Source organism: Sciurus carolinensis, chromosome 12 (assembly GCF_902686445.1).
Source record: "Sciurus carolinensis chromosome 12, mSciCar1.2, whole genome shotgun sequence".
NCBI classification, from domain to species: Eukaryota; Metazoa; Chordata; class Mammalia; order Rodentia; family Sciuridae; genus Sciurus; species Sciurus carolinensis.
Genome location: NC_062224.1, coordinates 83,657,146 through 83,684,316, shown reverse-complemented (window position 1 = coordinate 83,684,316; position 27,171 = coordinate 83,657,146). Strand labels below are relative to the sequence as shown.

Genomic DNA, 27,171 nt, shown 5'->3' with positions numbered 1-27,171 from the left:
TTTTCCACAGTGGAGTACCCGCTGCAGCTGCTGCACAGCCCGCCTGCCCCAGTGGTGAAGAGGCCTGGGGCCATGGCTGCCCACCACCCCCTGCAGGTACCGCCCCCGCCTGCTGGCCGCCTTGCTCTGGGTCGCCTGCATTGCTGTCTCTTCTCTCGCCCTCCCTGTCCGCCTGTGTCTGGCCTCCCTTTCCCTGTGTCTTCCGCCCTGGGTGGGGTCACCTTCTGACCTTCTGGATCTCCCCAGGAGCCCTCCCAGCCCTTGAACCTCACAGCCAAGCCCAAGGCTCCTGAGCTGCCCAGCGCCTCCAGCTCCCCCAGTCTGAAGATGAGCAACTGCGGAGCGCGCCCTCCCAGCCACGGGGCCCCCACGCGGGACCTGCAGGCCAGCCCCCCGAGCCTGCCCCTGGGTGAGCTCTCTGCCTGCCGCCTTTTCCGTCCACCCTCTTACGGGAGAGCCGAAGGGCGGGATATGACCTTGGGCATGTCCCGTTCCTCTCTGATTCCAATTTTTTAAAACGAGGAGTTAAACTCGCTCTTGGAAAACCCCCTTCCTCCTCTCCTGTCCCCCATCCTGTCTGCCTTGGACTCAGGCGACTGAGTTACATAATTCGGGGTCCTGTTCTCGTTTCCAGTCTACTGACACTGCGCAGCGACCAGTGTCGGTGGCTGTGCACGTAGGACCCCACGGAGGGCCGGGCATCACTGTCCAGGCTGTCTGGGCTCGAACTGGATGACTCCCTCAGTGTCCCCTCCTCCTCCTCCCTCTCCTATAGGCTTCCTTGGTGAAGGGGATGCTGTCACCAAAGCCATCCAGGATGCTCGACAACTGCTGCACAGCCACAGTGGGGCCTTGGAAAGCTCCCCCAGCACCCCCTTTCTCAAGGTATGGGCCTCACTCCCCCGGCCCCGAGGGCAGGAGCATACAGGGTTCCCGGCAGAAGATGCAAAATGTGAGGCCACCAAAAGGACAGGCAGGGGGAGGAGAGGCGTGATACCAAGGGGACTGAGGTGCAAGTTGCCCCTGTCCACCCAGGACCTCCTCAGCCTGGACTCCTCTCCAGCCAAGGAGCGGCTGGAGGAGAGCTGCGTGCACCCGCTGGAAGAAGCCATGCTGAGCTGCGACGTGGACGGTGAGGGCTCTGGCACTGGGCAGGCGGGCAGGAGGGCCCAGCGCTGCGTCCCACCAGGCTTGTATCTGTCTCTGATCCCTTCTCTCCTTTGCTGTGCCTTGTTGGGTCCTTCCAGGTAAGTGTGCCTCTTTTGTCCCCTGGTGTCCCTGTTGGCTCTGTCTCTGGGTCTGCCCGCCTGCATCTTGTGACTCTGCGGAGCCCTATAGCTCTGGTTTCCTCCGTACGGGGATCTGTCCTTCATCTCAGGCCTCTGAGATGCATCTCTGCTTGCTGGGAGCCTCCTTAGCGCCTCCTGGTGGTCATGTAGGGGACAGCACTCTGCCAGTTCCAGATGGGCTACCTGACTGTCCCCTGTTCCCCAGGCTCTCGCCACTTCCCTGAGTCCCGGAATAGCAGCCACATCAAGAGACCCATGAATGCCTTCATGGTGTGGGCCAAGGACGAGAGGAGGAAGATCCTCCAAGCCTTCCCAGACATGCACAACTCCAGCATCAGCAAGATCCTTGGTAAGGGCCCACGAGGGGCCTTGGCTTGCTCAGTGATAGGCCACACCACGTTGGACTCCGGTGGAAAATGACTGGAAGTGTGGGAGTTGGAATATGGTGGCAGCCGGGTCCTGGGGTCTTGTACCATTGTAGGGCTCTTCTGGTAATGCTTCCCCTTAAGAACTTAGGCAGTGAGTGTGTGTGTGTGTGTGTGTGTGTGTGTGTGTGTGTGTTGTGCACGTATTCTTCAGCACCCCCCTGGTTTCTCCCGAGCCTGTTCTACTATTTGCCCAGATCCCTAAAACTGGCTCTGGCAGAAGACAGAAGTGATCAGTGTGTTGGACATCCATAGAAAGATTTTTTGAATCACACATTCTGTTTGGAGGCCAAGGAAGGATGTAGGGCAGGGCAGATGGGACTGGAAGAGGACAGCTGCTTTAAGCCTGAATCCCCTCTAAGTCAGCATAGGCATCTTGTCTGAGACAACAGGGTTTTTTTGCACTAGGAATTGAACCCAGGGCTGTTCTACCACTGAATTATATTTTTTAGCAAGGTCTTGCTAAGTTGTCCAGGCTGGCCTCAAACTTGTGATCCTCCTGACTCAGCCTCCCGAGTAGTGAGAATGACAGATGTGCGCCACCACATCCTGCCAGTGATTTGTGTGTGGGGGTGGGTGTTGCTGAGGACGGAACCCAGGGCCTTGCAGTGCTAGGCAAGTGCTACCACTGAGCTGTGCTCTTGATACCAGGTTTTCTCCTGGAAGTCGCTGGGTTATATGGCATGTGGGTGATGCTGAGTCTTAATCTGGCAATTGGAAACCCCTATACGCATCATCTTGTTTGATTCATTTGTTCAACATCCAAAGAGCATCCACATTGGGCTGCGTTCTTGCTAAGTGCAGAGCCCAGCTCTGACTGCCTACCCCTGGGGTCTGGGCCAGGCTCCCGCTGGAAGTCCATGACCAACCAGGAGAAGCAGCCCTATTACGAGGAGCAGGCGCGGCTGAGCCGGCAGCACCTGGAGAAGTATCCTGACTATAAGTACAAGCCGCGGCCCAAGCGCACCTGCATCGTGGAGGGCAAGCGGCTGCGCGTGGGCGAATACAAGGCCCTGATGAGGACCCGGCGCCAGGATGCCCGCCAGAGCTACGTGATCCCGTGAGCAGGCCCTCCCCCGGCAGCCAGCGACGGTGTGTGTGTGAGTGTTGAGAGGCAGGATGTTGGTGTATGGCTGACTTTGGCGACTGGCCACCGTGCTGCGTGTCTGCCAGTGTGTGTGTGTGCGCGCGCGCGCGCGCGTACAGGTGCGCATGCGCATCGTGTGTGGTTGAGCCTGTGAGTTTAGGGGAGACAGAGTGACCATGTGCAAGACCATGGAGAGCACTTAATGGCCAAGGATATAGGCACGTGGCTGTGCGTCTGTGGAGGACCGGCCACCCGTACCTGGAGAGAGGTGCCTGTAGCTCTGTTGAGGTGTTAAAAGTATTCATCCCTCAGAAAGATTCCTGACTTGACCAAGGCCCCCGCCCTGATGGATTTAAATACCCCTGGGGCATTGAGAATACACAGCTTCCCAAAACCATATTCACACAACGCCCCCTCCAGAAATTTGCCTGTTGAGCACACCCATGGCTCTGGATCTGCAGGTCTTAGTTGACAGTGAATTTGGCCATCGGAAAGCAGACCAGGGGCCAGGGTGCACGAGTCACAGAGCCAAGGGGGTGGAGTGGAGTGTGCACCCGGGGAGGCCTGGAGCTGGGCTCTGGTGGAAGCGAGGGTGCGCCTGTAACCACGCTCTTCACCTCTCAGCCCGCAGGCTGGCCAGGTGCAGATGAGCTCCTCAGATGTCTTGTACCCTCGGGCAGCAGGCATGCCCCTGGCACAGCCCCTGGTGGAGCACTGTGTCCCCCACAGCCTGGACCCCAACATGCCTGTCATCGTCAACACCTGCAGCCTCAGGGAGGAGGGCGAGGGCACAGATGACAGGCACTCAGTGGCTGATGGTGAGATGTACCGGTACAGCGAGGACGAGGACTCGGAGGGTGAAGAGAAGAGTGACGGCGAGTTGGTGGTGCTCACGGACTGATGGCAGCCGACGGGCCTGGCCCCTCTCCACTGGGGAGGACCTCGGCCCCAGCCCGACGAGCACAGCCAGCCGGCCTGGACTCTGTTGGTACTTGGACTTGGGTCTGCCTGGAGATGGGCGAAGCCGTGCACTTGTAGATACGTTCCTCCTCCGCCACACCTGCAGGCACCCCTGAGGAGCCGTGGGCCTCGCGGGGCTGGGCTTGCATGGTGGTGCCGAGCCCAGCTGGCTGAGCTCCTTGGCTCTTGGGGCTGATGGCCAGGGACACTGGATGATCCTTTTCTCTTGCAGGTCTACCCACCTGGGGGTTTGGCAGCTACACACCTGTCCCCCTGGGTCACATGCTTTGTTCCCATTCTTGTCCTGGCTGGACCAGCCACTGTGGGACCAACACCCCCTCCCACACTCCCCTAGGTCACTCCTCTGTCACCAGGATCACTTTGTACTTTGTGCAAAAAGGTATGACTGTCCCTCAGTGTCTTTATCTCTGCTGAGCCCATCGTGCCTCTGGCTGCTGTGAGCGCGTGCGTGGACCAGGCATGTCATCTGTTCAGTCATTGCACAAGATATTTATTGAGTGCCCGCTAGGTGCCGACACTGTTGCTGAGTTCCTGCAGATGTGTCTCTTCCATGCCACTCTTGCTTCTCTGGGGGCCTCTTCTGTGCTTCTCTTTGTCCCCAAATTGCTACCTCTCTGTCAGTCTGGGTGTCTCAGGTTCCACATGTCCTTGTGTGCATTTCTCTGTCCTTGTCTTACTACAAGGCCCTCTTTCTCTCCCTTTCTCCATGTCTATCCCTGACCCCCCCTCCCCTCCCGAATCCTTTGGGTCTCTGTAGGTCCCTGGACTGCCCCAGGCCCCTCAGCCTTCCTGACCTCCTGCCTGCCCCTTCACTCCCTCCAACTCTGCCGGTCAGTTCCCACGGAGCCATTTTTAGCTCCCAGCAGCATGAGAATGTGCCTCAGCCCCCAAGGCTGGAGCCCCAGCCCCTGGGCCCAGCCTGAGTTCCAGGAGTGGGGCCAGAAGGACTGATGGTCAGTGGCAGAGGCCCTGGAGTGGGACCCCAGGGCAGCTGGTCCCCATTCCTCCCTTGTGGGCACTGGGTGGGAGGCTGGTGAGAAGACTCAGGCCTCGTCCACGATCCATCCAGGCCTGCCACCCATCCGTGCTTCTCCCTGAGACTCGATTCTAGAGAACAGGTCTGAGTCCCTGATCAGCTTCACAGGTTATTTCCCTAAGAAAATCAATTCCCTTTGGCGCCTGACTCCAAAGAGCTGGGACAGCCCTAGGATCAGGGTGGCGACCCTAAATCCCAGAGGGCCAGCCGTGCCTCCCGTTTTCTGCCCTCCCCAGCACCCCCACGTCTCTCCAGGCTGTTTCTTTTTTATGACTGTAAACATAGATAGTGCTTTATTTTGTTAATAAGATAACGATGAGTAACTTAACCAGCACATTTGTTTTCTGATGGCATAATAAAAACAGACCATTTCAGAATCTGGTCCTTGCATCCGGGTAGAGGGAGGCTGGCCCAAGTCCAGAATTCCTAAATGTGCGGCCAGCCCCGGGTACTGCTGCCCTCTGGCGGCCGCTTGCGGGGGCTTCAGGCCTAGGGTCTGTGAGTGACGCAATGAATGAGGAAGCACCGCCCCTTTCCCAGGAGGGCGCCGGCCCAGGTCCTGAGGAGGAAGGCGGAGGCAGGAACTCTAAGGCACTCAGGAGACTTGGGGGGTCTCCCCAGAACTAGCCACAGCTGGGGTGGTCGGGAGTCACTTAGGCCTCACCGCCCTCATCTGAAAATAATGGGATTAAACTTCTTGGTTCTTACCCACTCTCAGAGAAGGGGCTCTTTGAGAATCTCAAGAAAGCTGTGGACTCATCCTAGAAAAGGGCTCACACACAGCACCTGGAAGCCCATAGCTGAGCCCTCTCCATACTGATGAAAGCAACAGGGTCTCCGATGACATAACTTCAGGACTCTATTCACGACCTCATGCTTTAAAGGAGAAGTTCAGAGGCTGGAAAGGGCTGAACGAGACTGTTCAAGATGCTTATTAATGAGAATCTGTTGAAAAGATAACTCACGCGGTCAGAAGTTAAGGGCCGGGATGTAACCCAGATGTTTGCTAGTGTGTCTGAGCCCAAGTTTAATTCCCAGATCCACAAAAATTCAATCTATCAGTATGGAATGGGAGCAGCAAAACCCGGTGGCAATTCTTGTGAAAGAGGCTTGGGCTGGATTAACAGAGGTCATCTTCATAAGGGAGAAGGGGAGGCAGAGCCCTCGCTGGAGGGGCCTGGAAGCAGGTACCTCGCATGAAGGAAGACTGGAGAGATCTTGGTGGACATGCTCTTAGAGAATGGTCAAAAGGGCCAGGGTCTTTAGTCCAGAAGAGAGGAGACTGGGGCAGGGCAGGAAGAACGAGATGGCTTCTTTAAAGCTGCCAGGTGTGGGCGAGTGTAGACATTCTATGTAGCTCACGTGGTAGGAGTTGGGCTCAGATTCAAGGATCACTATTTTAGTTTAACAAAATAACAAAGATGTCCAAAGGTAGGATGAACTTCGGAACACAGGAAGCATCGAAGCAGAGAAGCTTGAATATTGGAAGAGGGGTTTCTAAATTGGAGGGGCTGGGGGCTGAGAGAGGAGGGTGTGAGGGTTCAAGGGCCACAAACCTGGGGAGGTGTGGGAATGAAGACTCCCCAAGAACTAAGGTCCTGCCATTGGATCTGGGGGCATCCCAACTGCCAGCCCACTGGCCTCGCCTAGCCCCATCCCTCAGAGCTTTACTCTCCTGCACCGTCTCCCCACCAGCCTTAAGTGGGGTGCGGTGGGGGGTAGGGAAGCAATGGCGCCCCCCCTCCCAGCTCCTGGTGGAAACAGCAGGGCACAGTGTGAAGAGGGGCCCTCTAGTGGTCACCAGGGAGAGCTGCTCATCCGCTTTCAGTGACCACCTCCAACCTCCCCTCTCTTCCAAACCCCAGAAGTCTCCTGGGGACTGTCCCTCAGTCCCAAGTTCCTCTTGCTTCCCTACTCCAAAGTCCTCTGTGGCCTCATGGGGTTCACAGGAATCACTGCCAAAGGTACTCTGGGTACCTCTGTCCTCACTCCAGCTGCCGAGACCGTCACAGGCCAGGCCCTGTGTCCTCTTAGGCTGACTGGAGCCCCACCCCCGTCCCATGAGAGGACAGGGTCAGGTGGGTTGCAGAGGCTTGGAACGGAGTGTCCTGGTCATTACCAGGAAGCGTGGGCCACAAGCGTGTTCTCTGTCCCCTCCCTGCCTCTCTTGGAGGCCAGGTTCAGAAGTCCTTGCCTGGAGCTCCTGCAGAGGGTCTAGGAAGGGGACCAGTGGAGCCCAGAACTTGTGCTGATCCAGGAGGGCAGATGCCAGTTAGCCTGGAGAGTGGCGGTGACAGGGTGCGTGCCTGCAGTCTCCCCAGCCCGTTTGCCACTCTCCTGGACACCACAGGAGCAGGAATGTTTTATCAGCACAGGCAGCAGGAGGGTGCCAGTGGTCAGCTCCATCCTTGCACATGGTGGCCAGGGCCTTAGAGACAAATACCACCTGGGGGTCCTGTCCCAGCCACTCCCTGCTCCCCACTGCAATTCTGGTCTCCAGTGCTGTGACATCAAGGCCCCAAGAGGCTGGAAACAAAACTGATTTCGGTGGTTAATTCTGCCCTCAGCTTCAGAGGTGGTTCAGAGGACAAGGAGGGTGGACGCTGCTGTTTAACACACAGGCAGGTCGTGACCATGACCGCCTGGCCCTGCAGATGCCCCTCAGGACCTCCTGCTAACCAGCTCTGACCAACCCTACGTCTAGGCACACAGTTCTCCACACCCTCCATCAACACCCCTCCATGGAGGGCCTGGCTACCCGGGATCACCGTGACCTTGAAGGCCTCAGCTGCCGAGCCTGCTCCAGTGGTTGCCATGGCACCCTCTTGCATTTGCAGGCAAAAGCCAAACAACCAGAGTCCACCTGGCAGGCGGCGGTTGCTGTGGTCACTGCCGCCCTTAAGGACACCAGGAATCTTGTCTTTGAGTTTCTGCTCTCCACTCCTGGCCTGCTGAGAAACTGGGTCCAAGAATCATTCTCGCCTGCTGTCAACTGAGAGACCCCCTGCCACTCTAAAAGCTGGAAGCCAGCAAGGACCAAGGAGGAAGTCCTGGGGACTTCTCAGGGTTCCTGGCTCATCACCTTAGCTGGCCCAAATTCTCATAATCCACAGCCGAGCTCCAAGCACCACTGTGCCAGGTCAACTGGTTCCAGCAAATGACAGTCAGGCTGCAAAGCACCAGCCCTGCTCGGTCGAGAGGAACCTGGGACCCTCTGCAGCCAGGGGCTTGGGAGAGGTGGGAAGCGTGTGGGCTACTGCTACCTCGACTTGAGCATGCAGCAGCCCCCCAAAGCAGAAGTACTAATCACACCCCGAGTCAAGCCCTCGCCAGGGAGCAGTTCAGAAATGAGCATTTTAATGCAGAAAACCACGATAATTTACAAATGAATCACTATGAGCCAGAGCCTGGAGGGCCCCCAGGAGCTGTGAGGACAGAGGGAGGTGGGAGCTGTTGTGTGTCAGGGACACCAAGCTCAGTCAGCACCTTCGAGATCTGGTCTGGTCAGGCTTTGATATGCCGGGCCTGGGGGTCCCTGGCCCTCTGCCCCTTGACTCCCACCAGTCATCCTGAGCAGGAAGACCTGGAGCCAACTTTAGGACAGAAGGTAGAAATGGAGAGACAGATCCTTGGAAGGGAGGCCTGGAGGGTGTGGGAGGGAACAAGGCAGGGGGAGGCTGCTGGCTCTGGTTCATGCCACCCCACCCTTGGCCAGGTCCTCTCCAGCCAAGCCACAGCACAAAGCAAAGCCAGGCACTGGAGACCCAGGGCTGGCGACTGGCTCCCTCTCCTTTCCCAGCGGGCTGCAGAGGGACAGAGCTGAGGCTTAGGAGGGTGATTGGAGGGATTCTGTGTGGGGGAAAGGGAGGGGCTCAGAGGAGGCAGCTGCTGGTGGAACCGTCCCGCTCAATTCCAGACCACCCCCCTTCAAGACAGGTACATCCTTCTGCCAGATTGGCATGCTGCCGGCTTGGGGCTCAGCACCTCCCACGCGGGGCATGCAGGGGGACTGGCCAGGGCCCTGGAGGTAGAAAGGAGCCCTCACCTCCCCCTGCCAGGAAGGGTCAGAGAACGTCTAAGGCAGCCCAAATACCAGCAGGCCTAGGACTGGGAACGGTGTGCTTCCCAGAGGTGGTTCCGGTCCAGGCCCCGGCTGTCTGCAGGCACTTCCTCCCTGGCCTGGTGAGGTGAAGGGGACCCCCATGGTTGGGTCCTATCAGCCCCTCCAAACAGGAGAGTGGGTTCTTCAGTGGCATCCACTGGGGGCCTTCTCCCTGCACACCCACTGGCCCCTCTCCCACCTTGTCCAAGGGTGCAGACCCCAGAGCAAAACTGAGCCCTGGAAAGCAGGCCTGGCCAGGCGGATGGGTCGGGGAGGAATAGGGAGGCTGTCACTTTGGCATCTCCAAGGCTGACACTTGAGGCTTCACCTTGAAGTACTGGTTGAATCGGATCACTGCGTACCTGCGGAAAGACAGGGAAGGGAGCCGGGCTGGGCTCCAGGCCTCTGTAGGTTGGGGCAGGATTGAGTTTTTAAAAATTCCTTTTTTTCTAGATCAGACGGGAGCAACTTTTACACAAAAACATGTTAGATTGGAGTTTTGTTTTCACAGTTCTGTAGTGTCAAGGATATTTCTATGGTCACAATGCATCTCCGGAACTTCTACATCTTGCAAAATTGAAACTCTACACCCATGAAACACGACTCTCCATCTTCTGTTCTCGCCCACCCCTGGTAACCCCATTCACCTGTTTCTACAAATGGACTCATCACGGTATTTGTCATCTGGACTGGCTTATTTCACTGAGGTTCACGTCCTCCAGCATGTGACGATATTCCCTTCCCTTTTAAGACTGAACAATATGCTGTCATGTTGTCCACTCATCTGTTGATGGACACTTGGGTTACTTCCACCTCTAGGCTGCTGTGAATAATGTTGCTGTGAACATTATTTCTTTGAGTTCTTCGAGACCCTGGTTGTTTTTTTGTTTTTTTGGGCGGTTGTTTTCTGGCTTTTGTTTTGTTTTTGAACTAGGGATTGACCCCAGAGGCGGAGACGCTTTACCACTGAGCTACCCTCCAGCCTTTTTATAATTTTTGAGGGGCCATCTTGCTGAGGTACTGAGGCTGGCCTAGAACTTTGCGATCCCTCCTGCCTCAGCTTCCAGATTCTCTGAGATGACAGGTGTGCGTCCCTGTACCCAGCTCCTGCTTTCAGTTCTGAATCTATCCTGGGATCACTGGGTCCTATGACACTTCCCTTCTGAGTGTTGAGGGACTCTGTGCTGTTTTCCAAAGTCACTGCACCATTTCATGTCCCACCAACAGTGCACGAGGTTCCAGTTTCTCCACATCCCTGCCTGTGGTCTCCTGTGTGTGCAGCAGATATCCTGACTGGCAGGAGGCAATCACTCTTCGTGCTTTTGGTCTGCATTTCTCCAATGGCACCTCCGGGCCAGGGTAGCCACTCCTGAGGGATCTCCTCCACCCCTCTGCCCGGTGCCCACCTTCCCGTCACTTACCCCTGCACTCACCTGAGGAAATCAAAGTTGATGGTGGAGTACTGGTTCTGGATGAGGGCCCAGAGAGCCCACAAGAAGTGAGACGCCTGGAAACAGAGCAGAGAGAATCAGGCTGGCCATGGCCATGCCTGCAATGGATCGCACAAGGCAGGAAGGCAGTGGTCACTCTGGAAGACAAAGGGCTAGCACTCTGGCAGAGACATGGAGATCTCCCCAGCAAAGGCTGAGGAGACTGCTGTGGTCAAGACACTGGGCAGGGGCTGCGGCTGTAGCTCAGTGGTAGAGCGCTTGCCTAGCATGCGTGAGGGTTGATCCTCAGCACCACATAAAAATAAGTAAAAAGTATCGTGTCCATCTACAACTAAAAAAAAAAAAAAAAAAAAAAAAAAGACACGGCAGCATTTGGGGACTTCACTGTCCTACTAGAGAAAGACAAGCAGGGGCTGTGGTGGGGCTGAGCGGTAGGGCACGGCCTGGCATGCACGAGGCCCTGGGTTCCATCCCCAGCCCTGCAACAAAACCAAACCAAAGACAAGCAGAACCAGTGCAGCCAGGTCCTGGCGTCCCCCGTCCCCCGTCCCCCGTCCCCCCAGGGCCACACCAGCAGGACTGCAGTGGTTGCCTGCCTGACTGAGCAGGTGCACACTTCACCACAGCCTCCTCTCAACTCGGGACTCTCCTGGAGCCAAGGCCAAGGTATCCAGGTTGAGATGAATCCCTGAGCCAGTGGAGGGGCCGATGGGACAAGAGGAGTGGTGGCCTGGTGTCTGGCCAGGTGGGCACCAGGGCCTGGGCTGCGGGAAGACCCTCTAAACGGACCCCTCTTCTGCCTGCTCTTCTCCTGGGGTGCTGGCGAGGCAGGGAATGAATCCAGGGCTGGGAATTCGAAGGCCGCAGGCAGGTAATTTACTAAGCATTAACCTCTCTGCAGGAAAGGAGCCCCAGAAGCCCGGAGCCAGAGGTCCTCGGTACTGTCCCAAAGTCCAGCTCCCCGGGGTTGGCTCCAGAGCACCTCCCTTCGCCTTCCCTTTCCTGACTTCAAAGGGGCACCAGCCATCTCAGCAGGAGGAAGGCTAGCCTTGAAGGTCACCCTCGGCCCACGGCAGTCAGCTTTGTGCCGGAGAGAGAGGAGAGAATGGACGGTCTGAAGCCCCAGACAAGGACAGATTGCATGAGGCTCCATTATGAACTGTGGAACGCGGGGCAGCTGACTCATCTTCTTGCTTATGTGTGGCTGACATTAATAAGGCTGGTTAGTAATTCCCTGGGGACACACCAGCGGAGATCTGGCATGAACTGGGTCCTGGCATAAGCAAGCACTTGGAATGGAGAACCGACCACGCGGTGGTGGGAGAGGAAGAGCCTGATGGAAAGGTTCCCATAAAGTTGAGCCCATGGAGCAGGGGTCACAAGGAGGATTAGAGCCTGACATTCTCCATCTCCTTCAAAGGCTAAGGAAAATGAAAAGGATGAGTTTAACTGCAGCATGAAAGGCAGAGGTTAGGCAGTGGAAAGAACTACACATCCAAATGACAGAATTGCTAAAACAGGAAGATGAGATTTGCAAGTATTTCTCTAGACAGTGGGGAACCCAGACTGGATGGAGTTGAGGGAGCAGGAAGAGGGCCTCTTGGTCTTAAGGGGACGCCCATGAGGGCTCTTCCCACACCTCGAGGGTGAGCTCTCACTGCGCTAGTCCTGGGCTCTCCGTCCCCTGCCCGCTCCCAGTCACGAGCACTCACCAGGGCAAACTTGTTGACTTGCACATAGAGTCGCTCCACCTCCCTGGGGGTCACAGCTGTCCCCTTTTGTGCCTGCAGGTAGTAGAGCAGCCACTGCAGTTGGGTCTCCCGCGCCGGGTACCGGCCGTAATCGACCTCATTCACACCTGATGGGGAGGCAGGCCAGACCAAGTTGCCGGGAGGGCCACCTGGGCTCTCCTGGACCCGGCAAGTGTCCCTCCTCCTCTAGCTGCGGTCTCCCGTGACCTGCAGGCTGGGCCTGAGGGGCCCTGCGGAGGGGCCTCCTCTGACCTCCAAGCTCCGCTGGTGGGGCGCAGGCTGGGGCGGGGTCTTCCCCATCCCAGCCGGGGTCACTGCTTCTCTGGGCTGAGGAGTAAAGAGGAGCAGATCGGTTTAGGGACAAAGCACTGTCCTCAGAGTGACCAGAACCACACGGGATGGTGCCTCTGTGTCTCCTGAGCGCTGTACGAAGCTTGTAGAGGGCCCTGGGCCAGAGCACAGAGGAACACCGGGCCTCGGGTCTCCGCCCGGCCGGCTAACCCTGGACATGCCCTTCCCTCTCACTGGCTGTTGTCATTTCTCAGGTGAGGGAGCTGGACTTGGTGGTGAATTTCAAACGCTGCTGAGACCTGTTTGCACCCACTGGTGTCAGAAGGCTACTTAAAAAACAGCCCTCAGCGAGCACCCCACGCCGTCCGGTTCTCCAGATGATTCTGACCGGCAGCCAGGCGCCACCTTTCTAGAAGTCCCCAAGCTGCCGGCCCAGTCCCGCCAGCTATGTGCCAGGCATGGTGGCAGAGACCTGGCAGAGCCAGGATGAAGAGAAGTGGCTCAGGACAGGCCCGGGCCTGGCCCACCTTCCCCGAGGACTCCCTCCCTCTCCTGTCTCCTTATGCTTTTTGAGCATCTCTCGCATCCCCAGAGGAACACGCTCCACTCCAGAACCCCAAGCAGTACGGGTGGCGAAGAGTTCTCCCAGGGGGAAGACGGCTGCCGGGTTGCAAGACCAGTTACAGCTGTGATCAGACTGGGCTGGCACCTTCCAGTGCCCAGGACCTGTGTCCCTGCTGGGGAAAACCAGGCGGCCCCTCCCGGGCTAAGCTCTCACCCGCCCTGCCCCCACGGTCCTTCCTATTCCATGCCCGACTTGGGAGCAGGGTGCAGCCTGCCCCTCTGGAGAAATTCCAGCTGGACTTTGTGCTGTGGGTAAGGGAACTTAAAATGCTTAGGAACTGTCCTTTCTACCAATGCCACTTCTGCTCCACGCCACGCCCGGCAGTTCAGCTGCTCTGCCCAGCTGAGGCCCCACCATCCCTCAGGTTCCTGGTGCAGCTGCTGGCTACCTGGGGGAGCTGCCCGCTCAGGCAGTGGCACTGGACAGACTCAGCCACCTGGGCTTCCAGAAGGCACCTGATCGGCTGAGGCTGGGCCAGGGGGTGGCTCTACACACATCCTGGGCAAACCTCACCTATCCCGAGCACCAGGGGCTGGCCAAGTCATGCTGAGCTCCCCACGCTGCCAGTCAGGGGACATCCCTCCAGCCCCAGTGCCAGCTCCATCTGTGAGTTGCCCCCTCAGTCCTGACTGTCTATCACAAGCTCTGGAGCTGGAGAAACCCACCCTGCTTCCTTCACAGAAATGGTGGTCCTCTTATGCGAATCACGCCTCTGGAGAACAGTCTGGCCTACCTCACTTAGACTCCCATTACTCTTCGTCTCCCTGGCTGCTGCAGGAAAGCGCCCTGCTTAGTCTGCGCTGAGGGGTGTATGTGACTCAGATTAATGCTACGAAGGAGAAGCTATTACCATCTCCATTTTACAAGGGCACAGAGAGGGTCAGTACTTTGTCCAATGGTCACAAAGCAGCAGAGCTGCATCTATAATTTTTAAGCAGCCCCCTCTAGTTATTCTTTTCAGGTCACCGGCAAACAGCTACTTACCACCCATTCTGCCCTCGTGTGCATGCAGGGCCCTCATGTATAACTGTGTAGAACAGAGGAGCTGGGACAGGGGCAAGTAGAGACAAGCAATCCTGTGCAGGGCTGGCCATGCTGGCATGGGCTGTGTCTGCCCAGAGGAGGGGCCTTTCTTCTAACTCAAGCACAGGCCCAGCATCCCCTGGGTCCCCACCGAGGACTCACGTGGCAGGCTAGCAGAGGTATGTGGTGCGTGGGGAGGTCCTGCCTCCCCTGTGAGACCTACAGCTCACTGTAGCCAGGTTGTGCTTCCCGCCTGGAGCTGGGACAGTCGCAGGACAGGGACTATCTAGTCGCTACCTAACCCATCACGAGGACATAGTCTTGGACATAGGTCCAACGGGAAGGCCCCTCACCTGCAAACTCATTGAAATGGTTGCCGATGTCAAAGGCCTGGTAGTTGTAGCCGGCGTACTCATAGTCGATGAACCGCACATGACCTGGGAGGCAGAGCAGAGGCAACAAGGGTTGGCCCAGACCTGGGAACAGGGCCAGGTCGAGATGCTGCAGGTCCCTGGCATGCGCCCCCTGGCTCTTGCTGGCCTCCGCAGCAACGTTTTTAAGCCGCTTCCATCTGTTCGCTTGTCCTTCTGCCCCGCCCCAGCTCTCCCCAGCTGAAAACATCTGTCCTCAGCATGACGGGGCGTCAGAGCTAGAGCTGCATACAGCCCGCCCTCCCGTATCCACAGGTGCCATCTCCATATAGCCAACGGGTTTCTGTACTAAACACGGGCAGACATTTCCTGTCATGTCCTGAGTAACGCTGTGTAGGAACAATTTGCATGACATTTGCACGGTATTAAGTGCTACGTGTAACTTAGAGACAATTAAAGCAGGCAGGAGAGTGTGCGCAGGCTATATGAAAATACTAGAACTATTTATTTATTTTGCAGTCTTGGGGCGGGAACCCAGAGCCTGCTGCATGCCAGGCAAGGACTCTGCCACACAGATCCGCCACCAGCCTGGCACCATTTTATATAGGGGATTTAGGCATCCTTGAGAGGGCCTGGAACCAATTCCCCAAGCATACGGAGGAGCAAGTGCACCTTCTAGGGGCAATGCCCTCATCAGAAGAGCCACGAGGCTCGCTGCCGCTGAAGGCTCGGGAGCTATGATGTCCTCAGAAGCCCAAAGAACTGTCAGGAGGAATGGCTCATGGGGAGGACCCTCCCCAAACCACGATTCTGGATTCTTTCCTCTGATAGATTTTTCTCAAGGAGAATTTCTTGTTTCCTTTTCTACAAATTAACTACAGATTGAAACCTAGAGTTGAGTTGCCTTGCTTGACCGAGTGCTAGGTCAGGGGAGCTGTACCTTTGGTACTGTCATAGATGATGTTCTTGCAGAGCAGGTCATTGTGACAGAACACCACAGGGGAATCCAGCTGGGACAAGTGCTCCTTCAGCCAGGCCAGCTCCCATTCCAACACCTCCAACTTAGGGACATCTGCAGAAAGGCTGGACAGTGGCAGAAAGGTGACTAGGTGGACGGAGGGCAAATACAGATGGGCCGGCGCTGGTCCCCAGGTCCCTGAGATCCAGCCTCGTCTCTCCCAACCTCTCAGTGGTCATCTGCCAGCTGGCACAAAGGCTTCCTGTCCTAATTTCTACACTTGCAGTAAGAAACTGCTTAAAACCTGAGCAGGAAAACGAGCAGCAGAGATCAAAGCCACTGACCAAATGGCATCCCTGCTACTTTGTGAAAAGGCTAAGAAGGTAGAGAAGGAGGTGCCAGGAAAGGACAGGGCAGTGAGAGTCCAGTGAGGATCCAGACTAAGGGAGAAGGAGGGCCACAGAGGAGCAGGGGAGACGTGAAGCTGGGGAAATCCCCGGGAGACCCTGCCAAGGAGACGAGATCCCGCCCCCACGCCGCTTCTCCAGCCGAGGAGTAACCATGCCCTGCAGGTGTGGAGCAATGACATTCTCTTGAGGCAGCAGAGGCATGTCCTGGTGTGTCCCCTCACACTCCAGCAGCTGGCAAAGTCACAGGTGGAAGGCACCGAGACCACGAGGCCTAACTTCATGTTCCACAGAAGGTCTGCTCTGGCCCAGCAAGAAGGCAAAGTACTGCTGGGCTCACTCCTTCAATGCCAAGGGCCCAGAAAGGTCTTCCAGAGCAAGAATGCTGCTCTGTCACTTGTCCCAGACCCCTGCCCGACGGTACCTGGGCAACTTAAGGGCAGGAAAGCAAAGATGCCCCCAGCCCCACCCCCACACCAGCAGCCATTTCTGATTAAGTCAATATGCATTGAGAAATGAATGAATTGGTCAATCAGTGGCGTTTCCAGAGGCCACGCAAAGCCTGGTGAGGAAACACCACATTCAGGCGCTCCGAACTTTGGCCTCTCAGATGCACACAGGTTGTGTATGCTCGAAAACCCAGGACCGTGGGTTTTATTCTCTCTGCTCAGGTGTCTGGGCCTGTCTCTCTGTGCCCAGGGTAGCAGAGGCCCACGAAGGACGGTGAGGTAAACATGGGAAGGGCATTTAGTGGCCAAAGCGTTCCCATGGCCCCTCTGGAAAGGAAGAGAATGCAGGCTCCCTCCCGGGCTTTGAGATGGTCGCAGGTCCTGGAGTCCAGCCCCATGGGGAAAGACGCTCCAGGGAGGACAGATCTTCCTCCAGCCTCCGTGCAGCGCTGGACACAAATTCCTGATCCAGGCGAGGCTGTGCCCCTCCCTGAAGACCTGGTGCCTCAGGCTCTAAGAGGCCTCTGGGAGCCAGGAAGGCCGTGGAGAAGGGGGCTCCCCTCACCCACACTGGACTTATCTCGTCCACAGCTCTGCATGCGACAGATTTCAATCTTGGAGCTCCTTAAGGAGCTACTTCCTTTGAAGACTCCTCTTTTCTTGGACTGAGACCATCGAAAGATAAGGAGGAGGAGGCTTCCTTTGGCTTGCCCAGGTCCCACTCTGAAAAACATGGCTTTGACATCCACATGCCTGCTGCCTGGTCCCTGACCTCTGCCTGGCCCCTCCCCACTCCCCACCCCAAGGCCACAGAGATGGTTACTGTGGGAACCATCCTGTTCCTATCTCCCTGGCGGCCTCCGCAATGCCAGGAATCCCTCCCCTGAGCACTTCAACTTCCACCAGCTCTGCCACCTTCAAGTCCTGATGCCACCAGATTCTCCTAAGGCTATGGGGTTGGCAGCAGGGTGACCACTGCCACCCTCCAGAAACCCCGCCTCAGGCACATCTGCTCCTCAGTGACAAGAGAAGACAAAGGGGCTAGGGTGCCCCAGGGATGCGCTGGGGGCTCCTGCTGATGAAGGGACTGTTGCCTGGCTCTCAGTCACTCAGGTCTCAGATCACACAGGGCAAAAGTACTTTCTCCCTTCAGGGAACCTCTGAGCACCTCAGCCTCCTGGCCTTTCACCTTTGCCCTCCCACCAGGTCACCAGTACTGGATTGAACCCTGGGTGCTCTACCACTCAGTTATATCTCCAGCCTTTTTTTTTTTTTTTTTTTTTTTTTGAGGCAGGGTCTTGCCAAGTTGCTGAGGTTGGCCTCAAACTTGCGATCCTCCTGCCTCAGCCTCCCCAGTCACTGGGATCACAGGCTTGCAACACTGTGCCTGGCCAATATCTCCTTTTGATGTTCCTGAAAAGTGGTTATCAGTACCACATTCCCCAAACCACCCTGGACACCTGCAGGGCCAAACAGACACCATGGTCATCAGATCTAGTTCCACATCTCCAGGTCCCTGATACATCCTCTCTCTCCACCTGTCTCTCCCCACCATGCTGTTCTAGAGCGATTTTCCTCAAAGTGTAGTTCCCAGAGCAGAACCCCTTGGGAACCTACCTAAATGCAGATTCCTGGGGTCCAGCAAGACCTCCCCATCCGTCTTCAGGATTGGGCTGGGAATCTGCACTCAGAAAGCACCCTGGGGGACCTTCGGCTCCAAACTTGGGAACCCTAGTCCTAGAACTTGCTCATTTAACAACAACACTCCTCCACTGATCTCCCTACCTCCAATCCCCATCTCACCCCAACAGACACCCAAATCTGTCCCTTACGGTACTTCAGAGCTACCTTGCTAAGCCACAGTTCTTGCTCCAACACCTTCGTGACTTTCCAGGGCCCGTTCACTTCAGTCCCGACTCCTCAGCTTGGCATTTAAGCCCCCACCCTCTAGATCCAAAGTGCCTCCATAGCCCTGTCTCCACTGCGCTCTGGACCCTCCTGAAGACCTGATCCTGCTGGCCTCATCAGTAGGGCCTCCCTGGGCAAACCCTGCTCAGTCACCTCCTCCTGCCGCTACAGTGGCCCCTGCTCACCTCGGTCACAACTTCTGCGGAGATTTCCCTTGCTCCCCCACCTCCACATGCATTAAATACCTCACCTTCTTTTGCAGTCAAGCATGGGCATGTCCTGTTTGCCTAGATGGCTCCTAAGCTCCTTGAAGGCAGGGCCTGTCATGATCATGCTAAATGTTTAATTGTCTTAAATCCCAGTAACTCAGTGTTTGTGAAATGAAGAACTGGATAAACCAGGGTTAGGAGTTCAAGGTGCTCCATCGAGTTAGTGTTGACTGCTCAGCACTGCCCTGCTTAGAGCAGGGGTCATCTCCTCAAGAGGCTCTAAGAAATCGAACCTTAATTTGTCCAAAATCTAAGACATGATAAGAACAAAGGGAGCTGGCCAGCTCTTCCCCAGGGATCACTCTCCTCCCGACAAGGTCACCTCCAATGTTCCACAGGGACAACAGTCAAAGGACGCCGCAGTATCAAAGATCATGCCCGAGCACCAGGAGGCACCCCAGTCCCTGAGCTGCCACTGACCAGCAATAACCTTGGGCAAGTCCCATCCCCTCTCTGGGCCTCAGTTTTTTCATCTGTCAAACCAAGTGGTGAATGGAGGGTCCTGTTCTCCATGTGTCATTCTAGTCCTCAGGGAGAAGGCAGCCCTTGTTCCAGAGATAACATGTGACACAGGTCTGAACATGGTCAAATAGAGGGCAGGCTGCGGCCAGCCTAGACAAACAGTCCCCAAGCAGCACTTGATAATGGTTAAGCGGGAGAGTCCAGATAAAACCACGTGTGTGTGTTCAAGAGACACAATTGCAATAGAGTTAATGACTGTCGTCTTTGAGGAGGAAGGAGACACCTTTTCTCAGACTTCCTCTGCACACTACTCCCATGAACATCTAGAAGGAAAGTGATGTTCAAGGTAATTACGCATTTCAAAACGGCTAGTAGAGAGGATTTTGAACATTCCCAACACAAAGAAATGGCCAATGAGGTGATAGATATGCCGACGAACCCGATTCCATCATTATACATTTTACATGTGCATCCAAATATCATACTATTCTCCAAAAATATGTACAATAATGTTCACTTAAAACTTTGAAAATATATATATTTTTTAAAGTGATGTTTAATCCTAGCAAGGAGAGATCAGAGATTGACTGCTGACTTTCTGACTTTTGGAGGGGAGAGGCACACAGGCCTCCGTCCTTCCTGGGCACTCCAGGGTATGCTGGGAGTCAGGTCTGTCTGGCCAAAGAGTTGAAGGGAAAGCTCGGGGTGCCCTGCCCTGCCTGGGGAAAGACAGTGTGTTAGGATGGGTGCTGCACCTCCGTCCCTGGAAAGAATGATGCAGGAAATAGCAAGTGTCAGCCATGTGGGCATGAGAGGCGGCCAGGCAGGCAGCAGGAACCTGGATGTCCTGAGGGCTTGCTGGCTGTTGAGCTGTTCTGTTGACTTTCTCTGAGCTCAGTCCCTCCCTGTTCTCAGAGTGCCCTGCCCTCCCACTGTCCAGAGAGCAGCTCAGGCAGAAAGAACCCTGAGCTGGGAAACGGAAGCCCTGCCTGATAGCCTGACACTGGGGAAAGCTCTTTCCCTGAGCCTCAGTTTAAGTAACATGGGGAGAAGTTAGCCCTGGCCCTAGTCCCTGCCACAATCAGAAGGCTCCAGGAGAAATAAACCCATGTGTATAAAACTGCTGATCTACATTTTTAAGATGTAATCAACCAGCCTAACTCAGCTTGGAGACAGAGGCCCAGCAACTGGGACCGAAGAAGCTGCCGGGGAAGCTCTTGGCCCCATCCCAGGCCCTATTCCCTAAACCTCTTGTAGGGGGAGGTTTGAGCCAAAAGATGGGGAAGAGAGCGGACCACAGCATCGGAGTCACGGCAGCCTTGCACACTCCCAGACCTTTGTACCTGGGGTTGATCTCATTCTTCACCAGCGTGAAATAATTGTGCATCTTGTGCCACAGGGTCGGCTTGGGCAGGCTGCCATTGGCGTGGATGGTGTGAATCTTTGCCATTTCTAAGGCAATTAACCTACAGCAGAAAACAGGAGGGTAGGGAGCGTCAGTGCTGGGCATGCTCTCCCCGCTGGTCTCTCCCGACCAGAAAGGGCTAGAAGAATCATTGGGACACTAGCTAGAGGGTCTAGCGTGGGATGGTTACAAGTCTTTCAAAGCAGCGAGATCTTCAGCCCAGGAGCTCTGTCTTCAGGGAGCAGGGCAGAACCAGAGGGCAGTCTTGCCCCACCCAGTGTTTCCAGAGCAGCGGTGAAAGCAGGGGTACCTGGGGCTACGGGTGGTACCCTTTCTTCTTGCTGGACTCTGCCCCACCCTCTCAGGTCCCTTTCCACCAAAAGATCAGTGGATGGGTGGCAGGCCGGGGAGAAACGCAGGCCTCTTATCAGGCAGGCCAAGGTGGGGAGGGAAACCGGCTGGCTAGGGCAGCCCTTCCTTGGCCACGGGGAGTTGATGCGGGCGGCAGGATGCCAAGGACGCAAAACAAACCAGCGTTCTATTTTCAAGTCCTCCTGTGGACATTATCCAAGGTCCCGGGAGAGAAGGAGTGGGCGGTGGGGAAGGTTGCTGGGAGGGGGGGGCAGCTGGAGGCTGACCGGTCAGAGGGGGAGGGCCTTGATAAGGACCCCATCGCTGAGGCCTGCGTCCCAGCGGGACTCCCAGCCCTCTGCCAGCCCCCCTTCTGCAGCCCCACCCCCACCCGGCCGCCAAGCCTCCAACACTCAACCTTCCAAGCTTCTTTCGACTCTGCCTGTTGCCCGAATAATAATCACTAGAAAGACGACAAAGGCATGGGCTGTTTCAAATCTTGCTATGGAGCTATCCCAGGGACACCCTCTCTCCTTGCCAGGCACAGGGAAGGGGCAGGCCATGTCCCATGGGGATGACGGGCAGTTTCAGGGGTCCTCCGGAAGTCCCCAAGGGTCCCGCCTCCTAAAGGGTGGAGAAGCAGGGGGTGTGGCAGCAGCCCCATGGGTGAGAAAGGAAGACTTGTGCCTTTGGGGCAGGAGGGGTCTTGCAGGGGTTTGGGCCAGGCAAGGAAGCGGACCTGAGACCCCCGCCTGGCCTTCCTCCTCAAAGGAAGATTCCGAACCAACCGAAGAACAGAGCATTTCCTTGAATATCAATAGGACTGTTGTCTGAATAGCAATGAAAGTAACCTCGACACTCAGCATTTTTCTGCTGCAGAGCTTCAGCAGAGGGGCTGGGCTGTGTGGGTCCAGGAACTGAGGCCTTCCCCTCAGACATCCACCCTCACCCGCAGGAAAATGGTCTGTCCTGGGAAAAATCAAGGAAGGGCCTACCTCCTTCACCTCTCCAGATTTCTGGCTCTCCCCCAAATGCCAAGTTCTTATTATGGAACCTAAATCCCTCTTCAATCTTCCTGACAGTGGCAATTGTTTCCACTGAGAGGATGAGTGACAGCAGGAGGTTCACAGAAGCGGAGGGAGACTGGGAGTGGTGGGGACCTGCCAATATTTGAGCCTCTTTGCACAAGACCAAGGAAGAGCTGGGAGGAGCTCAGTGAGAGAAGCAGGCCTGGGCCCCGCACCCTCCTCTGACCTCACATCTCCAGGCAGGGCGCATTTGGAGCTGCAGCCCAGAGACCCTTGTACAGGTGTGCACGCCTCTCACTCCAAGCGCAGCACAGCGCTCAGAAGCATGGAGGTGGAGGGGCTCTCAGACTCCCTGAGTCCCTGGAGAGCCAGGTGCACTTACTTGGGCTGACTGGGTGGCAGGTGAGGGAGCACAGATGCCCTTGGTCTTCCCTCAGGTGGGCCTCATTGTTTGCCCTCAGTATGCAGAGTCCTCCTTTCCCTTGGACAGTACAGAAGCCAATGATCCTAAACAGCCCTGCACAGCTGTGCCCAGTAACCTCAGCCTGCCTCAGGCCTCACTCACTGATGCCCTCGGCAGGGCTCACAGCACTGTGGGGAAGGAGGAGGACATGGCCTGGTACTCCTGTGTGGCATAGTCAGAGAAGAGAATACACTAGGGACTCTGGTTTTCCCCTTATGGGCCCCACAGCAGCATCCACAGGGTTTAAAGGTTAAGTACAATTCCTGGGTACTGCACATCCAGGTATTTACTCTGAGGGACCCCCCAAGGATCATGGGTTCTTTTAAGCCCCTGCAAGGAGGCCTCAGCAGCTCCCCAAACCTCGATTCCCACATTGTCAGGGAGCCCAGGAGGAGTTCAGACCAGCAGGAAGGAGGGTTCTCTCTGGACCACAAAGCCATGCACACCCTGGATACAGCCCATTTTCCTCACACACCTAAGCTCTTACAGAAGGTGAGTAGAGGCAAGAAAACCTGGGCACCCTGTGGATTGGCCTAAACCTCTGAGATGTTTCCAGGTCAGGCCAGGGGTGGACAGAGGTTTGAGGCATGGGATCAGGAAGCAGATCTCTGCTGCCTTTAATGAACCAGAAACTTTGGTCCAATGTTCACCAAAATTCCCACTTTCCTCTCCCAGAACTCATCCTTCTAGCAAACTCCACCAAAAACCCATCCCACCTCTGCACAGCCAGGCACAACACACACGTTCATGTAATCTCAGGGAGCTCACAGATCTCGTTCTCCTCCACGGAGCGCACTCCACAGCAATGAAGGTGGTCAAGGATTTCAAGGCTCAAGGCCAGGGGAACAGAGACAACAGAACCCAGCACCCTCCTTACCTGAAGAGCCGGGGCTCTTGGATGTGCTCAGGCCCCAGGGCCACACCCTGCATGTACTCGTAGCACAGCCCATTCTGAAAGGTGCAGTAGAGTTTGGGGGCACAGCCATGTGCTCGCAGCAGCTGGAAGTTCCTGACCTCATTCTCCCGGTCCACCAGCAGCTCTGTGCGCTCCCCATACACCCGGACCAGCACGCAATCCTGCATGTCCTCCTCCACGTAGCAGGCCACCAGCTTGTTGGTGATGCCATCAGTGAAGCGCTAGCACAGGGAGAGACAGCTGTGGGTGGGTGGGGCAGGATCTCTCTGGTCTCTCCCCCAGTGCCTCAGCAGGAGGGGCTCATTTGAATGCTGTCCCCAACCTTGGAATAGACTGGAGAGCTCAAGGAAAAAATAAAAAATGGCCGCTTGGACTCAGCCCAGGTACACTTCTTCCCCTGGGCCTGACCCTAGTGGATGTGATTTGGTGGTGGATGAAAGTCCACACTGAGCAGTGGGTAGGAGTCCCCTCCCCTCCCTATTTCTCCATCCCTGCCCTGAAAGAAACCCCATGGACCAGAATGTGGCAGAAGAGGGCTGGGAGTCACCCAGGACAGAACGTCCTGACCAGCTGCCTCTCACTGTTGCCAGGCAGAGGGCCCTCTGCTGTACCTCTTGCCCTATCCAGCAGCAGAGGTACAAGGAAGGTACCGAGTTTGGCACCCATCCCAGGACTTTGGAGGCCAGAGGTCCTTGGAGCCTCTGAGTTCCATACCAGTAGAGATAGGAAACAACTAGGCTGGGCCACGGGCTCTCTGGGTAGGGTTATAAGGAGAAAGAAACCATGGGTGGGGGGGACACAATATGACAGAACTTTATGGGACCTTAGAGGGCATTTGAACCAATTCTAGGTGGGGAAACTAAGACCCAAAGAGAGAAAGACTGGCAGCTGAAATGTTAGCCAATCAGTGCTGGAAATGACCTCAAATCTATTTGATGCCTTTTTTTTTTAATTGGGAGTTAACCCAGGGATGCTTTACCCGCTGAGCTACATCCCCAGCCCTTTTTATTTTTTATTTCTAGACAGGGTCTCACTAAGTTACTTAGGGTCTTGCGAAGTTACTGAGGCTGGCCTTGAACTTGCTATCCTCCTGCCTCAGCCTACAGAGTGGCTGGGATTACAGACTCGAGCCAGCACAGCTTAATGTGTGAACACGCCAAACTGCACCTTTCGAAGGTGCTACCCACTCCCCCAGGGTTCTGTCAGCCTCCACACTCAGTCCAGAATCTCCCCAGAACTTTGCCTTTCTTTACCCAGAAGGCCCATCAGCACGAAACCCTAACAGCTCAGCTCCTTCCTCCGCAGGCAGCCCCGAGGGGGCGTGGGGGTGGGTAGGCAGGTGGAGGCTTCCCATCAGAGAATGCAAGTCCACTGGGAGTCAGCCTGGCGCTCCTCGCTCCTCAGTGGGAAGCACTGCCCACAGGTGTGTCAGGGAGTGTGTCCAGCTGCAGTGGGGAAAGCGCCAGTTCGCGAGGTGGGCGCAGCGTGCTGAGCTCCAGCCAGCAGTCATGGTGAGGGGCTGTGTGCTGGCTGGATTCACAGGGTGGCTCCTGGGACCTCAGAACCTGGAGGGTTAGCTTCCGCCATGGCGTGGAGAAGGGGCAGCAACATGTGTGTGTGGTAGGGGTGGTGGTGGGGTTCCCTTAAAAGTTCTTGCCTCCTCAGGTTTCACAGATGGCCGGGTAAACGCTTCTGGGCAGCTAGGGGCACCAGCACGCAGAGACAGGGGGTGGGGCCCGCACGCGCAGCATGCTGACAGTGGGCAGGTGGACCTCCCGCGAGCAGAGAACCCCAGGAGGAGGCGTGTGTGGACGGTCCAAGGAGGCGTGCGCCTGGCTTCGCTTCGGGACCAAAATAGAGGGTGGGATAAACAGGCATAACAACCACGTCCCAAACCTCTCCTGCGCCGCAGTCGCGCACCCCCGGGACCGACACCCGGAAGGATGCATGGACAGGCGTGCACGCAACCCAGCTGCAGCCTCGGCAGGGCCCCATCCCCGGCCCCGCGCCCGCTCGGCTACCTTGGTCCGAACTTGCTCGGGCTTCCAATGCGGCCGTAGCTCCTGGATGAGGCGCAGGGCGCCCGGGAGGATGTCGTCCTGGTCCACCCATACGCTGAAGCACGGGACGGAGGCGGCCCTCGGGGGGCCCGGAGGTTCCCGGCAACCCGCGCTGGCCGCTGCCTTCTCCTCCATGCCCCATGAGCACTGCGGGCAAGGCGCCTGCCTCCGCAGGTAAAAGGGCGAGCACGGCAGAGGAGCCGAAGGGGGCACAGCCATTCCCAGCAGCCCCACCCCCTCGGAGCCGCCGCGCGAGCGCTAGCCCCTGCGGGGGGGCCCGGCGACGGAGTGGGAGTGGTAGAGGAGGGGCCAGGGGAAGTCCATGACTCAGGAGCGAGCTGCCCGCTTCGATCGCCGGCTCGCGGCCCGGCGCCCGAAGCCGACCCCGGAACGCCGGGGCCCGCCGCGATTGTGACATCACGGGCGGCGGGCCACGGGAACGCCCCCTGCCCGCCCCCGCCCGCCCCCGCCCCGGCCCGCGGGCCGCGGGGGAGCGCCGCCCGCCGCCGCGGGCAGCTGTGGTCGCAGCTACCTGGAGCGCGGGGTGGGGGTGACGCCCCCGGGGGGGGGGCGGTGACGCCGGGGGCGGAGCCTCTGCAGGATCCGCCCGCGGGTCCCAGCTGGGGCCGCTCAGGGCTCTCTCCATGGCTTCTCGAGCAGCTGGGCAGGGGCGGGGAGAGCTCTTCCAGCCCCGACCTCATCCTGGATTTTGGAGATCTGGCTGCTCCCAAGACATCAGCTTGAATCCCCTCACCCTCCTGGTCCCTGCTTCCTGAGCTCAGTCCCTGGACCCCCAGAAAAGGATATGCAGGAGTGGCCCCTGCTGCTTCTCAAAGGCCCCCTCTTTCCCTGCGGGGAGCCCTAGGCACTCCGCACCACCACCACACACACATTCAATGGAGAGGGACGTTGGGTGATGGTTTTTGGAGGTGGGCATGCTAAACCAGTAAACTAGACTGTCTTCTGAGAGGTCACTGTACCTTTCTGGGCATTGGAGTATTTGGGCACATTCTAGGCCAAGACCCTGAGTAGGACTGAGTTTTGGCCACTAAGAAATTCTTAAAGCCTCCCTGCTGACCCAGGAGTCTGACTGGGGGCCGGTAGTAACCGAGCAGGTGTCCCTGATCCCAGTGCTTCGTTGGGCAAAGGCGTGTGGAGGTGAGTAGACTCTGGATCCACCTTTCGGGAGAAGAGGCTGAGGCCTGGCACAGTTAGGGGGCCAAAGCAGTATAAGCAATGTCTGGGGAGTGGGACACAAAGGGAAGATCTGACAAGGTGTGCCAGGGCAGTTGCTAGGAGGAAGAGGAGACGCGGAGAGAAAAGGCCAGCCTAGTGGGAAGCCACTCGGCTAGTTGTAGTCTTCATTGGTTATTCTGTCACCTCCTATTGGCTGCCAGCCCTCTGCCATAGTGAGACCTGGATCATTCACTGTCCTGCTGATACCGCAGATTACCGGTGACGTTTATCTGCTCCCTCTAATGTTGAAGTTTGAACACTAGAGAAGCAAGCCAAGGCAAGCATATTAAGCAGATTTTATTTAAAGGTAATAATACAGACTTCTCCCGGAAGGGAGAAGGGGCCATGGCTGATGTTCTAAAGTCCCAAGAAGGAAGTGCACCCTACATCTTTTATAGGTTAAGATCTCTTTTGTTCTCCAGTTCTCTACCCCCTTATCTTTCCTTCCTGCCTACTGACTAGGCCTGGTTTTGCAGGTGAGATGTAAAAAGTGAGAAGCGGATGGGGCAGGGGGAGGGCCAAAGTGATTCAGCTGGGCAAGGACCCAGGGGGCATTAATTAGCAGCTCCTTGCTTGCAGTCCTTGATAAAGGCAGGTAAATTTGGTAATCAATGGGCTCCGGAGATCCTTAACATTCCATTCTCCCCAAGGCTGTCTCCAACTTCCAGAGGCAGATGGCTTTCATGGCCTTCATTTCCTCAATTTGACCCGATCCCCTATTTCTACACTAACTGCCTGTCCCCAATCCTGGCTTCACTGCCTCATGGACCTCACTAGTCACCATCTCTCTCTGCCCCACCCACTGCCTACAGAAAATAGGCCTGTTT

General features: G+C 56.6%; 2 protein-coding genes across 9 annotated transcripts in view; one reads left to right on the top strand and one right to left on the bottom strand.

Annotated features, from left to right (window-relative positions):
- Sox13 (SRY-box transcription factor 13) overlaps nucleotides 1–5,195 on the top strand; it is a 43,369-nt gene extending 38,174 nt beyond the window's left edge. For 6 of the 8 annotated variants that reach the window (XM_047520500.1, XM_047520498.1, XM_047520499.1 and 3 more), the window contains 7 exons: nucleotides 11–96; nucleotides 247–409; nucleotides 776–885; nucleotides 1,036–1,132; nucleotides 1,495–1,638; nucleotides 2,558–2,774; nucleotides 3,426–5,195. In XM_047520500.1, the coding sequence (XP_047376456.1) occupies nucleotides 11–96; nucleotides 247–409; nucleotides 776–885; nucleotides 1,036–1,132; nucleotides 1,495–1,638; nucleotides 2,558–2,774; nucleotides 3,426–3,702 (1,094 nt within the window). In that variant the 3' untranslated portion in view covers nucleotides 3,703–5,195. Of the gene's footprint in view, nucleotides 1–10; nucleotides 97–246; nucleotides 410–775; nucleotides 886–1,035; nucleotides 1,133–1,494; nucleotides 1,639–2,557; nucleotides 2,815–3,425 lie in introns of all 8 variants that reach the window. The other 2 variants (XM_047520505.1, XM_047520504.1) reach the window with 2 other exon arrangements.
- Nucleotides 5,196–8,152: 2,957 nt separating this feature from the next.
- Nucleotides 8,153–25,521, bottom strand: Etnk2 (ethanolamine kinase 2). Its single transcript, XM_047520506.1, has 8 exons — nucleotides 25,070–25,521; nucleotides 23,010–23,269; nucleotides 20,229–20,351; nucleotides 15,373–15,515; nucleotides 14,415–14,498; nucleotides 12,084–12,229; nucleotides 10,354–10,427; nucleotides 8,153–9,282 (listed from the first exon to the last, which is right to left on the bottom strand). The coding sequence occupies exons 1-8, from the start codon at nucleotides 25,325–25,327 to the stop codon at nucleotides 9,210–9,212; spliced, it is 1,161 nt and encodes a 386-aa protein (XP_047376462.1). The 5' UTR covers nucleotides 25,328–25,521; the 3' UTR covers nucleotides 8,153–9,209.
- Between the last annotated feature and the right edge of the window lie 1,650 nt (nucleotides 25,522–27,171).

Coding starts and splice junctions, on each gene's coding strand:
- Etnk2 (XM_047520506.1), bottom strand. CDS start 25,327: ATGGCTGTGCCCCCTTCGGCTCCTCTGCCGTGCTCGCCCTTTTACCTG. Junction 20,352..23,009: donor CAAGAGCCCCGGCTCTTCAG/GTAAGGAGGGTG, acceptor TTTCTGCTGTAG/GTTAATTGCCTTAGAAATGG. Junction 12,230..14,414: donor CCATTTCAATGAGTTTGCAG/GTGAGGGGCCTT, acceptor CCTCCCCATCAG/GTGTGAATGAGGTCGATTAC.